The 16282-nt window shown below is 40.8% G+C and overlaps 1 protein-coding gene and 1 long non-coding RNA gene across 4 annotated transcripts; both read left to right on the top strand.

The window, feature by feature from the left end:
- Positions 1–123: 123 nt before the first annotated feature.
- Positions 124–3720, top strand: LOC6584853. 3 transcript variants are annotated; one of them, XM_032732138.2, is made up of 3 exons: positions 124–572; positions 649–3441; positions 3540–3720. In XM_032732138.2, exons 1-3 carry the CDS (start codon positions 522–524, stop codon positions 3558–3560), a joined length of 2865 nt encoding a protein of 954 aa, XP_032588029.1. In that variant the 5' UTR covers positions 124–521; the 3' UTR covers positions 3561–3720. The 3 variants fall into 3 exon arrangements, with proteins under 3 accessions (XP_032588029.1, XP_043864578.1, XP_002010494.2); XM_044008643.1 differs by lacking the exon at positions 3540–3720 and having other exon boundaries at positions 124–351; positions 451–572; positions 649–3526; XM_002010458.4 differs by having other exon boundaries at positions 125–572; positions 3533–3720.
- An 8653-nt stretch (positions 3721–12373) lies between these two features.
- On the top strand, positions 12374–12907 carry LOC122756719. The gene is made up of 2 exons (XR_006356555.1): positions 12374–12661; positions 12718–12907. It is a non-coding gene; the product is annotated as an uncharacterized LOC122756719 (long non-coding RNA).
- Positions 12908–16282: the final 3375 nt, after the last annotated feature.

Below are 16282 nucleotides of genomic sequence, written 5' to 3'. Positions count from 1 at the left end.
ATGTTGTTTTACAGCACTCGTAAATACCAAATCCTTTTGCAATTGCAATTATGCTCATTGCTGCAATATATCGATTTTTCCTTATCGGCTATCGATTCGCAATTCTATATTATGCAGCACTAGTTCATTTTGCTATCAAATTTAAATCAAAGCTGTATAAATTAATGTGAAATTTAAAAGCACACACACACAGAAAAAGGGAAATAGGAAGAGAGTGCTAGGCGGAGAAAGAAGAAGAGAGAGAGAGAAAGAGAGTGCGTGTCAGGCATAGAACCGTTCAGACTTCAAGGGCTGCTGGAATTCAGTATTTGTGCCCTGCCGCCTGTCAAGAATAGACAGCTTTGCTATAACGTACGAGCTGATCAGACTAAACAAGCATAATTTAAAATTTTTGGAAGCGTACATACAACAAAATTTCATCTGGTTATACTTTTTCTCTTCCCTCCAAAGCACAATCTATAACTCTGAGGCTTCCTAATACCCTCCTATCCCACCCACTCATATAGTTAAAAGTCTGAGAAATGTTGAAACTACACGATCTGTATGGCCAATCGTTTGCTCACGAGTTTCAGGTAAGTGCGCACGCACAGCACTCGCATCGCGCTCACTTGCTAATGATAACGATGAATGCTATTGTTGGCCCCTCAGTTCACCAATCCGGATTCCATCAAAAATGCGGTCAAGCGCTACAATCAGCAGCGCGCTGCCGAACGGGACGAAATCAAGAAGGACCGAGAGGTGCCCAAGGTGTCCAAACCGCGCTTCTGCAAGATGCGGAACACGGGCCGCGATGTGCTCAGCATGGTAACATCGCGCGACCTGGATGTGGAGACGCATATCTCATTGCGCACCCTCCCCGACACGCCCCACAGCAGCGGCAGCGGTAGCGGCAGCAGCATGAATAAAGTCGCCAATGGCCAGAGTAACGGTCTAAATTTGGTGCTGCCCGTGAAACGTTTGGCTGGCGGAGCAGATACCATTGCCACGCCAACCAGCAGCGGCCGCGCCAAGAAGATGCGCATGCGCAAAACGAAGCGTGTAGCAGCCAAGCAGCAGCCGAAACTAATAGATCCGTCCGATCCCTATGCCGCCCACATTGAGGGACTACATCGACAGGTGTGCGCCGAACTGCAGTCCATGGGCCAGGCGCAGGCGCAGGCGGAGCAAGCCAAGCGCAAGCCGAAAACTCGGCGCATGCAGCAGCCGCAGCTGCAGCAGCAGCAACAGAAGCCGCTGCAGCAACAGCAAATGCAGCCACAGCAACAGCCACCGCAACATCAGCTGCATCAGCAGCAACAGCTGCTGCAATATCATGCACAGCCGCAGCAACACTTGGCGGTCGGGTCGAAGCTTGCATCCCATCAGTCCCCACGCAACCGCAGTCAAAATCCGCGGAAGCGAATGCACCCAGATACCGCGTCCACATACTCCGAGCCCGACATGATACTGCAGCGCCTGAAGCAGGTGCTGACCGAGGAGCAGATGAACATCTCGCATCAGGCGTCCTACCAGCCCCACGGGACGGACGGCATGCCCCAGTCCGGCCATGGCAATGCGTACGATCCGCTGAATGGCGCCAATTCGGATGCCTGCCTGTACATGAAGCAGCGACAACCTGAGGAATCCGAACCGCTTGAAGACAGTGATCTGGAGCAGGAATACGCCGACCGCCCCGACTACATGCGCTACACACAGCGCGTGCCGCATAACCACAGTGACCCGGACGACCAGCAGGAGCAGCAGGGCTGCTTCGTTGAGTTGGAGCCGCATCCCAACTGGATTAGCTTGCAGCGCAGCCTGAAGCCGATGTACTACACGTCCCAGCGATCCGACACGGACAGCAGCACGCTGTGCGACCAGCACGAGGAGCGTCAGCTGTTCGACAGTGGCAAGTCGACTGGAGCCAATGGCGACACGTTCCCCACCGTCTCGGGCAGATCCCCGACCAGGCAACGTCAACGTAGCCGGCAGCAGTCACCATCGATCAAGTCCAAGTCTAAGCCCCGCAGCCCGAAGGGCACGCGGCACGCGAAGCGCAAGGAATTGACTGCTGCAGCAGGGGCTGTGGGCGGACCACGGCAGCCAGGAGGCGGTGACAGGGCTTCGAGTATACTATCGGCGCCAGTCAGGCCGTCCGAGCAGCCCCACTTGGATCTGTCGATGCCAACGCTGCCGCCGAAGCGGCGCAAGGTGCGCGCCGTCATCTGCACTCGATCCCTGGAGAATCTGAAATTCCAAAAGATGTCCATCTACAACAAGATCTCGCTAACACAGGAGCGCATCATATCAGCTCTGGACAAGCTGCAGTGCAGCCTGCTGCAGCTGCCTCTGATCCACAACAACAGCCAGGAGAAGCAGCGACGCGAGCGGAACGCATTCAATTTCTGCGTGCGATTCTCGCGCAATTTTCTCTATCCGCTGCGTGGCATGATCGAGGACGTCCGCTGCACGCCAGTGGCGAGCTTCAATAGCGCCGCCTCGAACGAGGCCAGCCAGCGGGTGGTGTGCGTCTACGGGCTGATGCACCACTCGATCGGCCGGTATCAGCGGCAGGTGCGCTACTTCCTGCTGGACAAGGTGCCGCAGAAGCTGAGCGCGCTCATCGAGATGATGTACACGCTAACGAACGTCTGCCTGGAAAAGGGTGTGCTCGATCGTCAGGATCCGGTGGTGGAGTGCCTGCAACAGCGCTGCACCAGCTTCCTCACGTTCATCGAGGACATGCAGGAGCAGCGCTTCCAGCTGGCGCGCGAATCCTACAGACGTCTCCAGCGGCGTGCTTATGGCGGTGGACATGGACACGGACACGGACATGGTCATGGTCTGGGACATGGACATGGTCATGGACATATACATGGACATGGACATGGACATGGACATGGACATGGACACGGACACGGACACGGACATGGACGCGGATATGGTGGGCCTCGCCAAGACATGCACGAGCGATACGATCTGAAAATGTGTCTCAACGATCTAAAACTATACGAACCGCGTCTGGTGCCCAAGGAACGGCCCGACAAGCGTCGCCCTCGCATCTGGCTGCGCAAGCCCAAGACGCATGCCGAACCGGCCAATGCCCCAATCATCCCTGGCATTTTGCTAAGCCAGGGATCCGAGGTGCCGCCCGATCAGCCCAGCGAATACGTGCCAACCCACATCGAGTGCGTCCAGTGTGGCGACAATCGCGGCGAGCCAAGCAGCGAACCCGAGGAGCCCGGACAGCCCGAACAGCACGTACAGCCCGATCAGCCCGAGCAGTCGGACGAGCATAACCGTCAGCTGTCGAATATATTGGCACTACTGCAGCAGCCCGGCCGGGAGAAGCGGGAGCTGCATCAGCAGCTGCTCGAAGCCATGGAGCATGTGACCAAGTCGCAGGTGCGCGAGGTGCTGGACCCTCTGGTACGCTCCCTGGGCAACATGTTGGATAAGAAGGTAACTATAACCCAGTCGAAATGAAATACCCTATACATATACACTGTGCACCCAATCGACTGTATAAACTTTCCACCTCCACTTCACCAAGCATACAGATGAAGCCCAATGAGGAATAGTCGCTGGCAGGAACCAAAGACTCAATTCAATAAAATTGCACTTTTCGTTTTCGGTGAACCAAATTGTAAAGTAGTTTATTATAGTGCATATGCACGCGTATGTAAATGTTTCAAATCGCTGTGGGATCAATAAAACGTATCGCTTTGATTAATACACCAACTACCGCGCCCACTATGATTCCGACACTGATCGCTGGCGCACCGGATGAGCTCGAGATATATGACATATATCTTGTAATTCTCTATATCTCTGTATACCATATATTATGCAACAAAAATTGGAACTTCTATACTTCTGCCTAGTGAGGGACTTATGGGGCGTCTGTATACAGATGATGATTATTGTAGTTTACCAGTCTAAAAGAGACGAAAACGTCACAGTGAACATATAGGTAGCTATACAGACATCCGATAGTTAAGTCTACTCGGGGAACATGAGTAACTATCGGACTCTATGTAGTTATTGGCATACCAGATTCGATCTTTGGACAAATAGAAACTATTTCTATGGATTTAATCAATTCCTCTTGAAAAAAAAAAAATAACGTAATAAATAAGCGACAAGCGCTTCACTTAACAACAAACACTTGCCCCCTTTCTCATAAACTCATATTTCACATAAACGGGCTCATTCACCCTATATCCGCAAGTAGCATAACACTTGCATAAGCACTGCACGTGTAACCAACAGCCACTAGCCCCAAGCGTGAGAACGCCTGATCAGCAATTTTATCCTTAGCTGCCGAAAAGCGTGAGATCGCCTATTCAGCATATTGTCAATAACCAATCAGATTCACTTATACATATCGTCCGATCAAAAGCTCACCACTAAAAGCTCAAAAGCTCTCCAACGCCCCACATATAATAAGCCAACAAACAATTGTAATTTTAGTTCTAATCGAATTATAAGCCACGGCTCTAACATTGCTGTAATACTTTTAATAAGATAAACTCCAACTGTTTGAATAAAAATAAAGTTATATATATTTTTTTTTAAATAGTTGTCAAACTCATTATTGGCGCAGCCGGTAGGATCAGTGAAAAAGTGAACTCTAATTATTCTATCCTTGTTCCGAAAGAACAGAGAACTAGTGAATTTGTGAACATTTAATTCAATTCTGATCCGCCTACAAGTATCTACGTGACCGTGGTCATACAAGAATTCCGTTACATAATAGATCCTTTGGACTATTGGAAATCTTGGGTAGCGAACGCAAATCGTTACATACCAATCCTTACGTCTGGGCCTTACACATCATTAAATCGATCCCTGTAAGCCGTAAGCATTACAAAAATCTGCAAGCAGTGTAAAGTGCGTGTAAAAAGACATTCGTAATTAACCTTTAAACCGCCAAAATTGCACCTATCATCAGCCCAGCCAGACTAACCATGACTTTGGAATTGTCTGAGACCCATTTAAAACAAGCACTGTCATCGTTACGACAGCTGCCATCCTACGATGGATCAACTGAAAATTTGAGTTCGTTCATCAGGAGGGACTACATACTCAACTTATACCCAACCAGAGATGCCCGACAACATAACATCCTTTTCGGTGCTATCGAAATGCAATTATCAGGAGATGCGCAAAGGATTTCCCAGCTTTCAGAATCAAACAACTGGCCAGACCTGAAGACAGCTTTAATCAACGATCTAAAGACTCAGACACCGTGCGAGGAGTTGCTGAGGCGATTATACAACACCAACTACAACGGAAATCTTCGTAAGTTCATCGAAGAATTAGAGAATAAGTCGTACATAATAACAAACAAACTAAGTCTAGAAAATAATGTAGCCAGTACAGTAACAGTGGAATAAGCAGGATGGACACATCCGAAAATTTTCATCAAGAAGCCTTGGAACAGGAAGAGTCAGAGAACGAGACAGAAATCCATTCATTAGAATAATTCTTAATAACCAACCTCTCAAATGTATTGTTGACACTGGATCATCAATAAACATTCTATCACAAAATTGCTTTAATTTCAAAACTCACTCAGAGAATTTACAAGTCCATACTATCAATGGTATAATTGAATTAAAAGAAACTGTTTTATTTGCACCTAGCAAACTTTGTCCAAATCACCAAAGATTTTACATTCACAACTTTTCAAACAATTACGATATGCTAATCGGAAGAAAATATTTACAAGCTTGTAAAGCCCAAATTAATTATATCGAAGATTGCATAACTTTAGGAAGTTATAGCTTTTATTTTAAATACGAAGATGAAACAGATCACGAAAAAGGAATCGAACAAAAACAATTTGACCCAATAATAACTAATGACCCAGATATCAATTTTGCAATTAATAATGAAATAAGCGAAAAAAATGAATATCGATTAGATCACTTAAACCCAGAAGAAACCGAAAAATTAAAAAAGGTGTTATTTGAGTTCAGTGATATCCAGTACCGTGAAGGTGAAAATTTGACCTTTACTAGTACGATAAAACACTCGATCCATATAAAACATGAAGGCGTTATTTATAAAAAACCTTATAAATACCCTCAAGCCTTCGACCAAGAGGTCAATAAACAAATCCAAGAAATGATAGAACAAGGTATTATTCGAAAATCGAAATCACCTTATTGTTCTCCAATCTGGATCGTGCCGAAGAAACCGGACGCTTCCAATAAACAAAAATATCGTTTAGTCATTGACTACAGGGATCTAAATGAGATCACCATCGACGATAAATTTCCCATCCCACTCATGGATGAAATACTTGACAAATTAGGAAAATGTCAGTATGTCACAACAATTGATTTAGCAAAAGGATTTCATCAAATCCAGATGGATCCCGAATCAATACCAAAAACAGCTTTTTCAACGAATACACACGTATGCCATTCGGTTTGAAAAACGCACCAGCAACGTTTCAAAGATGTATGAATAATCTCCTTGAAGATTTGATATACAAAGATTGCCTAGTATACCTTGATGATATCATAGTTTATTCCACTTCATTGGATGAGCATATGATGTCACTCAAAAAAGTATTCACTAAGTTAAGAGAAGCAAATCTAAAACTGCAGCTCGACAAGTGCGAGTTCATGAAAAAAGAAACAGAGTTTCTCGGACATATAATAACAACAAAAGGTATTAAACCTAACCCTAATAAAGTAAAAGCCATAATTCAGTTTCCAATTCCAAAATCGCAAAAAGAAATAAAATCATTCTTGGGTTTGTGTGGATTTTACAGAAAGTTCATACCAAACTTTGCCAAAATTGTCAAACCAATGACACTCAACCTTAAAAAAGGTGCAACAATTAATATTAACGATCAAAATTACATCTCAGCTTTCGAAAACTTAAGCTCTTAATCACATCAGATCCTATACTGATCTACCCGAATTTTGATAAACAGTTCTCCCTCACAACAGACGCAAGTAACATAGCCATAGGAGCAGTTCTATCACAAGAACATAAACCAATTTGCTACGCAAGTAGAACACTTAACGAACACGAATTTAATTACTCCACAATTGAAAAAGAATTACTAGCTATCGTCTGGGCAACAAAATATTTCCGATCATACCTTTTCGGTAGAAGATTTGAAATCCTAAGCGATCATAAACCTTTAGTATGGTTAAATAATATAAAAGAACCTAACATGAAACTCCAAAGATGGAAAATAAAATTAAACGAATTTGATTATAAAATAAAATATTTACCTGGCAAAGAAAATCACATAGCCGATGCACTTTCAAGAGTAAAATTAAATGAGAACTTTTTAGGAGAAACAAATAGTAATACCGCAGCAACAATACACAGTGCACATGAAAATAATGAGAACTACATATCTATAACAGAAAGACCATTAAACTATTATAATAGACAATTAGAATTTAATAAAGGATTAGAAGCAGTAAATTCAATCGTCTCCGAAAAAGAAAAATCTATCAAATTAGAACTATTAATTTTTAATCTCGAACATTTCACAGAATATATCGAAGATATAGAAATGGGAATGCAACTCACCAGATTAGGTATATTCAATCCAAAATTACTCAAACACAATTATTTAAAACATGTAGATTCGGAAAAATTATTGAACACTAAAACTTCTACTTGGCTTAAAACAGATACAAATGAAATTTTAATAATATCACATATCCCAAGAGAAATTATCAAAACCCCAATCTTTGAGATACTTCCGTATCCAGATCCCGAGAAGAACATCTTAACAGAGAACTCACATGATAAATATTATTTTGAAAACGAAAATGTATACAATAAAAATACCAAGCAATTAGAAACAAATGAATGTATAATAGGCATTTTAAAACAAGTAACGACCTCATGCAAATACACAAAAACTTTCAAAAATTATCAAATCACATACATAGAACCAAATATTATTGTAACTTGGAATTTACCAAAAACTAAACTAAATCAAGATTGCGTAAACAATGAATTAACAATAGAAGGAAATAATATAATAAAAAATTACGATTGTTCATTACAGTTAAATGAAATATCTATTAAGAATTCATACTTTGACAATTCACAAAGCATCTATGTAACAAACAATATTACAAAATTAGAACCCATATCTTACCTACAAACAAAAGAAATTATTAACCAACATACAAAATATAACAGTGTATTCCAAACTATTACTATAATTACTTTTGTCATTATTATTTTAAGCATAACATTGTACTTAATCTATAAGCTTAAAATTGTACCACAAAAATTAATTATTAATGTTAATAACACAAAAAAAACCCGATTTAGAAATCCCAAATCCAGTGATCGAGCAAAGCCCTTCACTATACCCAAAAATATCCGCCTGAGGACAGGCTATTTTCTTAAGGATGGGGGAGTAATATATCGACCTCCTCACATAACGTAATAAATAAGCGACAAGCGCTTCACTTAGCAACAAACACTTGCCCCCTTTCTCATAAACTCATATTTCACATAAACGGGCTCATTCACCCTATATCCGCAAGTAGCATAACACTTGCATAAGCACTGCACGTGTAACCAACAGCCACTAGCCCCAAGCGTGAGAACGCCTGATCAGCAATTTTATCCTTAACTGCCGAAAAGCGTGAGATCGCCTATTCAGCATATTGTCAATAACCAATCAGATTCACTTATACATATCGTCCGATCAAAAGCTCACCACTAAAAGCTCAAAAGCTCTCCAACGCCCACCATATAATAAGCCAACAAACAATTGTAATTTTAGTTCTAATCGAGTTATAAGCCACGGCTCTAACATTGCTGTAATACTTTTAATAAGATAAACTCCAACTGTTCGAATAACAAGTAAGAAGGCTCTAGTCGAGACTGCTCGACTAGGAGATACCCTGAACCCTCTAAGCTGATATTCTAATCATTTTGCATTTTTATGCACACATACATACACATGCATCCACACGCACGCATAAGCCTGCGCTCTGCTAACTGCGCAGTAAGCAGCGACTGCGCTTGGGCTGCGCTGCAGTGCACTATGGGGAATTTTGCCGTTTTTCGGGTATTTAGTCATTTTTGCGAAGTATGAAAATTTATAATTTTTTTATGTTAACATCTTAATAAAACTCCAAACTTTAAGGTACTGTACCCAAAATGTTGAATAACAGTCCACTGTTAAGCCTAACAGCTGTTAAAGTCAGCTGTTATCTTCGAAAAGCATTTGCCTTCAGCTTACAATTTGTGTTAGCCGATTTTCAAATCATCGTTATTCAATGACCAGACATTATTTTTGAGAAATTTAAAAAGGATATGAATTTTTAGGGCTTCTACTATGCGTTGGCTTAAAAACCAATTGATGTTTGAACTTATTTTAATCATTTATTGTATAATTAGCAAATGTTGTCAAATTTCATTTCTTGTAAATAAAATTAAACTTTGCAAAGACATATAAAACAGCCACCAGGGCGCACCAGTGTAATTCCAATTGCATGTTATAGAGTAATCAATTGGGATCTTAGTGCCTTTGTCTCAATGTGCACTTTTGCGCACAACCGGCGCAAATCAATTTTTAGCAGGTGACTATGAGCTGACCTGTGTGATATTTGGCTCAATGAAAAAGGCAACTCTAACCAAGAAATAGTAATTGTGATTTTGAAACTAAATAAGACTAATATTGATTCAACTTATAAATGATATTAAAAAAGCAAAAGCCGCTTTTTTTGCCAAAATATAAATTACAAATGGAAGAAATGCAGCAGGAACAAAAACTAGCTGACAACTATGAATGACTGCCTATGACAGCAAATGTTTATAAAAATAATTGTTCATTTGAGGCAGATTATGGAAAGTACTGTTCATCCTGTAGGCTTTTTTGGTAAGGAAGCGTCTGATTTGCCCAACCAGGTCTATAAATCAGACTAATTTCATCATGCATGAGAGCATGAGAGCAGAATCCATAATTTCGCTGATGGTTTTTAACAATGGATACATCTGATCAGATTATTTCTTCGGCAAATCTTTAGAAAAGAGTTTGAAAGCATAAAGGTCGCTGTCTAATGAAGTTGTACGTATTGTATTATGTAAAGTTGAAGGCACAATTAAATCAGTTGAAGAACCCGAATTTTTTTAGCGGATCAATATTTCTGGCTGATTTGGAACTCGAAACTGAAGAAAACTAATTTCGATTTTATGAAAGTTCGATTGTTTTCAATTAAAATTATTATTTTAAAGTATGAACAAGCAAAATTCTTAAAAAAAAAAAAAAATTTAATACAAAATTTTAATAAATTTTTTTTGGGTGGGCGGTGACACGCCCATTTTTCTAAAATATATTTCTGATGGTATACATATTAATAATACAAAAACCGGATCAAAAAATCTGGCTTAGTTTTTAAGTTATTAATTAATACCCGATAATTTGGATTTTTCCCCATAGTGCAGTGTGGGCAATATTATGAGAATTTATTTGTTGAATAATTTCTTTTGTAGACATAAGATCTTAATGAAACTTTCAGAGTGTAATCATATGATGAATATGTGTGTACATTCCAAAGCAGTACTAGTACTGCTAGTACTTGAAATGCTTTTTTTACAAATTGGGGGAAAGGGGGCGTGGTATGCAAAATCTGTAAATTACAAAATCTTTGTATCGATTAACTTTATATACAACGCAAATTTGAAGACTCCAGGTCTAAAAATGTTCAAATTAGGCTGAAAAAACAATTCCGATTTTTCGATTGTTCTCGATAAAAAAGTTATCGGATGAATTATCGAAAAAATAAAGCAAACTCGTACTGCGTATGGTACACACGAGTATGCATGCCAAATTTCAGCTCTCTAGCTCTTATAACTTCTGAGATCGACGCACTCATACGGACGGACGGACGGACGGACGGACAGACGGACAGGGCTATATCAACTCAGCTCGTCGCGCTGATCAAGAATATATATACTTTATGGGGTCTGCCACGCCTCCTTCTGCCCGTTACATACTTTTTCACAAAACCATTATACCCTGATTTCCCATTTTCAATGGGTTCAAGTTATATATATTTTTATACCCTGAACCCATTTTCAATGGGAAATCAGGGTATAATGGTTTTGTTGAAATGTATGTAACAGGGAGAAGGAGGCGTGGCAGACCCCACAAAGTATATATATTCTTGATCAGGGTGACGAGCTGAGTTGATTTGGCCCTGTCCGTCTGTCTGTCCGTCTGTCCGTCTGTCCGTCTGTCCGTCTGTCCGTATGTATGAACGCGTCGATTTCAGAAGATATAAGAGATAGAGACTTCAAATTTTTTTTAAAATGTTCGTTATTACAGCGCGCATATCAAGTTTATCATTAAAAATCGATAACTCATCCCGATCTTTTTTATCGATAAAAAACCTTATCGAAACCCAGTTATAAAATTATATCTTCTACACCTTTATTGCTAGAGTCTCCAAATTTTTAATGTATGCTTATATGCAATTTATACAATTTCGGTTTTTGTTAAAATTTACCCCCCACCTCTAAATTCACCCCCTCACCCTCACTTTTGTAAAAAGCGTATTTCAAATACTAGAGACTTGTGCTTTGGCAAGTACATGCATATTCATGTTATAATCATTATCTAAAAGTTTCATGAAGATCGTACGTCCATAAAAAAAGTTATTAAACAATTAAGTTCTCATAGTAAGCGCACACTGCAGCCCATGCGTGTTTATGCGTGGTTGCTTGTATGTGTATGTGTGTGTGTGTATGTGTGTGTGTGTATGCGTTTGTGTCTGTATGCGTGTGTGTGTGTGTATGTGTGTCTGTATGCGTGTGTGTGTATGTATACCTGTGTGTGCGTACGTGCGTGTGTGTGTGTGTGTGTGTGCGTGTTTTCTTGTGTAAGCTGAAAGTCGCGAAAAAGTATTGAAATATCTATTGCTCCAAGGGTTCAGGGGATCTCGTAGTCGAGCAGTCTCGACTAGAGCTTTCTTACTTGTTTTTTAAATAGTTGTCAAACTCATTATTATATAAGTTAACGACAGACCCTACAAAAGGGCATTGCACCGGCCCAATTATATCACGGCTCCAGTGCATGCACTTTTGACACGTGCGCTTTGTCAGCAGAATACAACAGCAACGCAACCGCAACCGTGGGAGCCTATCGTCAGCAATATTAATAAGATCAATGCACTTGGCCAAAACACATTCTGGTCAACGTGCGCATTTCCGCCACGAGCGCCGAGTCAGCGCACCGATCAGCAACCACCGTGAGAGCCATCGTGTCACAAGACACCTATTCAGCAGCAACAGCAGTGACCACGGCGGCAGCGACGCCAATAGCAGCAGCGGCAGCATTCATATAAATATTACTTGTATAATTATTCTTAAGTCAGTTCTAATCCAACTCCGAAAGTAAATAAATGTTTTTTTAATACAAAAACCGCTTTCGAATATTTAATTGGCGCCCGAGCAGGGACCCGCGTTCGTTACCACAGAAAAGTTTACGCGTCGAAAAACATAGTACCAACTATTGTTCGCGAGAGCACCTATAACGAAATATAGCTGCTAGTGAACGCGACGAAAATCTTTAGTGCCTAATCCGCAGCTACTGAAACCGGAGCATTCGAACGTTAATATTAGTGCCTAATCCGCAGCCACATCGTGAACGAGTGACTCTAACTACGTAAACGTGGTACGTTCGCCAGTCAAAAAAACCATTGTTGCCACCCTATAAGTGTCCGTCCGTAGGGTACCGCGTAATCGGAGTGCGTCGCAGGATCTTCAGTAACGGATAAACCACTAGCACTGGAATCTGAGGAAAGAGAGAAATCCGGACCACCATCGCGGGAGTCAACAATGTTGAAAATTATCTTGTAAGCATAGGCAATAAGATTTGAAAACAAAAGTAAAGAAATTAAAAAAAGAAAAGAATTAAAACAAAACACGAAATATTAGTAATTAAGAAAAGAAAAACAAGAATTAAACAACAAATATTAACACCTAGTAATTAAGAAGAAATAACAAGAAATATTAAACATTAACACTTAATAATTAAGAAAAACTCTGAAATTGTACTACTGAGCGATAATTGCGTTGCTCGGTATAGCGTATAGCCCGTAAAACTATACAATAATAGCCAGGAAGATCACTGCGTTGATCGCTTAGGAATTTACCATTTACTAACACAAAATCAAAATCCTGAGAACATTTTCTGAAAACAAACCACCATCATTTTCCGCTTCGATAAAAATTCTTTAAATCTGTCCGTGACCATTGACGAACTAACGACCGCATTCTCTAAGATAAACATGCCACCACCAGAAAATACACTCCCGTCCACCAGCACAGGTGCCACAAGGCAAACCTTTCTGACTGAACCAATTGAGAATACGATAGAGAGATACCTTAGGAAGATATTGTCCGAGAAAGGCGATGAGTTACTTAAAACAGGTACAACCGTTTCAGTTGAGCAAGATCAGACGATTCTACCAGAACATATGGGACGAATCAACGAGTTAGACAAGTTGCCAGACGTTGTAAGGGTTTTAAAAGACTTTTCCGGGAATAGAGCAGAATTCACTTCATGGCGCAAAAGCGTAGACAGGATATTCGAGGCATACTCTACCGTACAGGGAACACCAAAGCACTATGGTATCTTAATGGTAGTAAGAAGCAAAGTAGTTGGCGAAGCCGATGCTGTATTAGAAGCATATAACACACCACTAAATTGGAAGGCCATATCTCAATGTCTCACTGATCATTTTGCAGACCGTAGAGATCTTAAGACATTAGAGTACCAACTCTATACTCTTAAGCAAAATGGACGATCAATAGACGAATTTTATCAAGCCGTTTATTATCATCTGTCTTTAATCTTGAATCAGATAAACAACCATGATTCATCTGCAGAAACAGTAAGGGCCATTACCGATATATATAGAGACAAAGCTTTAGATACATTTATCAGAGGTCTCAACGGAGACTTATCAAGATTATTAGCCATCAAAGAGCCAACCGACCTTAAACATGCCCTTCACTTGTGCCGACTGATTGAGAACCAGTCGATTAGAAATTCTGTTAGTCCCATTAGAGCCCCCTCGCTTCCTCCGAAGAACAATTATCAAAACAAACCTACTCAATCCCCGTTTCGATACAACAATCCACACGTCTTAAATCAAACCAACTTCAATCCGAACCTGTACTATCCACCAAAGCCTAAGTTTAACCCCCAGAATCCAGTTTTCCCACCAAGACCCATATACCAACAACAACAACAACAACAATTCTTTAACGCACCGCCAAGACCAATAGCCCCAAAGCCACAACCGGCTCCACAACCAATGGAAGTCGACTCTTCTATCAGAACTAGGAACGTGAATTATATGAATAGGCCAAATAATAGTCAATTTGTTGGGAAAAGACCCTTATCTTCTAGGGCAGAAAACCCATTCAAGCATCAGAGACAATTTCATATCAATACTGGGGAAACCCAAGTAGATGATGAGGCTAACGCTTACGCAGATGCATATGCGAATGCATACGCCGCCGAAGCTTATGCCGAGGCATACGAGCAATGCATGAGTGAACAGGCCTACTATGCTGCTACAGAGGAGCAAGGTATCGTCGAAGCACCATACGAGAACGAAGCAACTACAGACAACCAGACTCAGGTAGAAATTGCTGATATGTCTGATGTCAATTTTTTAGCTTAAATCGTTCCTCGTTACGTTATGCAAAACGAGGGACGGACAGGTATTAAACTTCCTCATTGATACTGGTTCCAACCAGAATTACATACAGTCTTCCCTAGTAAACAACGCAAAAGAAAACAAAGAAGCTTTTTTCGCTAATTCTATAGGTGGAAAAATAGCCATAACCCATCATATCTTTTTGAATCTATTTAACCTCAAAACCCCAATCAGATTTTTCGTATTGCCCACTCTAAAAACTTTTCATGGCATTCTAGGCAACGATACAATGAAACAACTCAATGTTGTTATCGATGTCAGGAATGATATCCTTATAGTAAATGGCAGTAATAAATTCCGTATTAAGCAATTACCCGCACAAGCAGTTAACAATATAAAGGTCCGAACAAGTCATATGACCGATAACCAGAAAAAGATAATAGATCGACTTATTTATGAAACTAAACCGTTATTTGCAGACTCGGAGCAAAAATTAACTTACACGACTAAAGTAGTAGGAGAGATCCGAACCAATACCGATACCCCAGTTTACAGCAGGCATTACCCATATCCTATTGCTCTAAAGCAAGAAGTCGAAAAGCAGATATCAGAAATGCTTGACGACGGAGTCATTAGACCCAGATCACCGTATAACGCTCCAGTATGGATCGTACCAAAAAAATCTGATGCCTCAGGAAAAAAGAAATACCGACTAGTAATCGATTATCGCAAGCTAAATTTGGTCACAATCTCCGACCGATACCCTATGCCAGAAATAGGGGACATCATAGCCCACTTAGGGGACAATAAATTCTTCACGGTCCTCGACCTCAAAAGTGGTTTCCACCAAATTCCTTTGAAGGAGACAGACATAGAAAAGACAGCATTTTCTGTCAACGGAGGGAAGTACGAATTTACAAGACTACCTTTTGGTCTCAAGAATTCCCCTTCAATATTCCAAAGAGCCTTAGATAATATTCTAAAGGATCATGTTGGAAAAATATGCTATGTCTACATTGATGACATCATTGTTTTCAGCAAAACTGAAAACGAACATGCTCATCACCTAAAACAAGTCTTCACGACTTTACTTAACGCTAATATGAAAGTCCAAATGGACAAATGTGAATTTTTCAGAAAGGAAGTGAATTTCCTAGGATTCACCATTTCAGACAGTGGCGTTAAGACAAATCCAGAAAAGGTTGAAGCGATTTCTAGATTCCCCATACCCAAAACTCTTAAAGAACTACGATCGTTCTTAGGCCTCTCCGGCTATTACCGCAGATTCATAAAAGATTATGCAAAATTAGCTAAGCCTCTTACCACTCATCTAAGAGGTGAAGATGGTCGTATATCAGCAAAAGCATCAGATAAAGTACAGATAAAGTTAGATAACAAGGCAATAGAAGCATTTAACAAAATAAAACAAACTCTTTGTTCTAATGACGTAATCCTAAATTATCCAAACTTCTCTAAAGAATTCCATCTAACAACCGATGCTTCAAACTACGCAATCGGTGCAGTCCTTGAACAGGAAGGTAGACCCATTACTTTTATATCACGAACATTGTCAAAAACAGAGGAGAACTATGCAACTAATGAAAAGGAAATGCTAGCCATAGTTT

Source organism: Drosophila mojavensis, unplaced genomic scaffold, assembly GCF_018153725.1.
Source record: "Drosophila mojavensis isolate 15081-1352.22 unplaced genomic scaffold, ASM1815372v1 contig_136, whole genome shotgun sequence".
NCBI classification, from domain to species: Eukaryota; Metazoa; Arthropoda; class Insecta; order Diptera; family Drosophilidae; genus Drosophila; species Drosophila mojavensis.
Note: the sequence above shows the minus strand (reverse complement) of the source record. Positions and strands in the feature narration are given on the sequence as shown.

Excerpts from the sequence above, each read along its gene's own strand:
- LOC6584853 (XM_044008643.1), top strand. The coding sequence starts at position 522 with ATGTTGAAACTACACGATCTGTATGGCCAATCGTTTGCTCACGAGTTT. Across the intron at positions 573-648 it reads CGTTTGCTCACGAGTTTCAG|TTCACCAATCCGGATTCCAT; the intron begins GTAAGTGCGCAC and ends TTGGCCCCTCAG.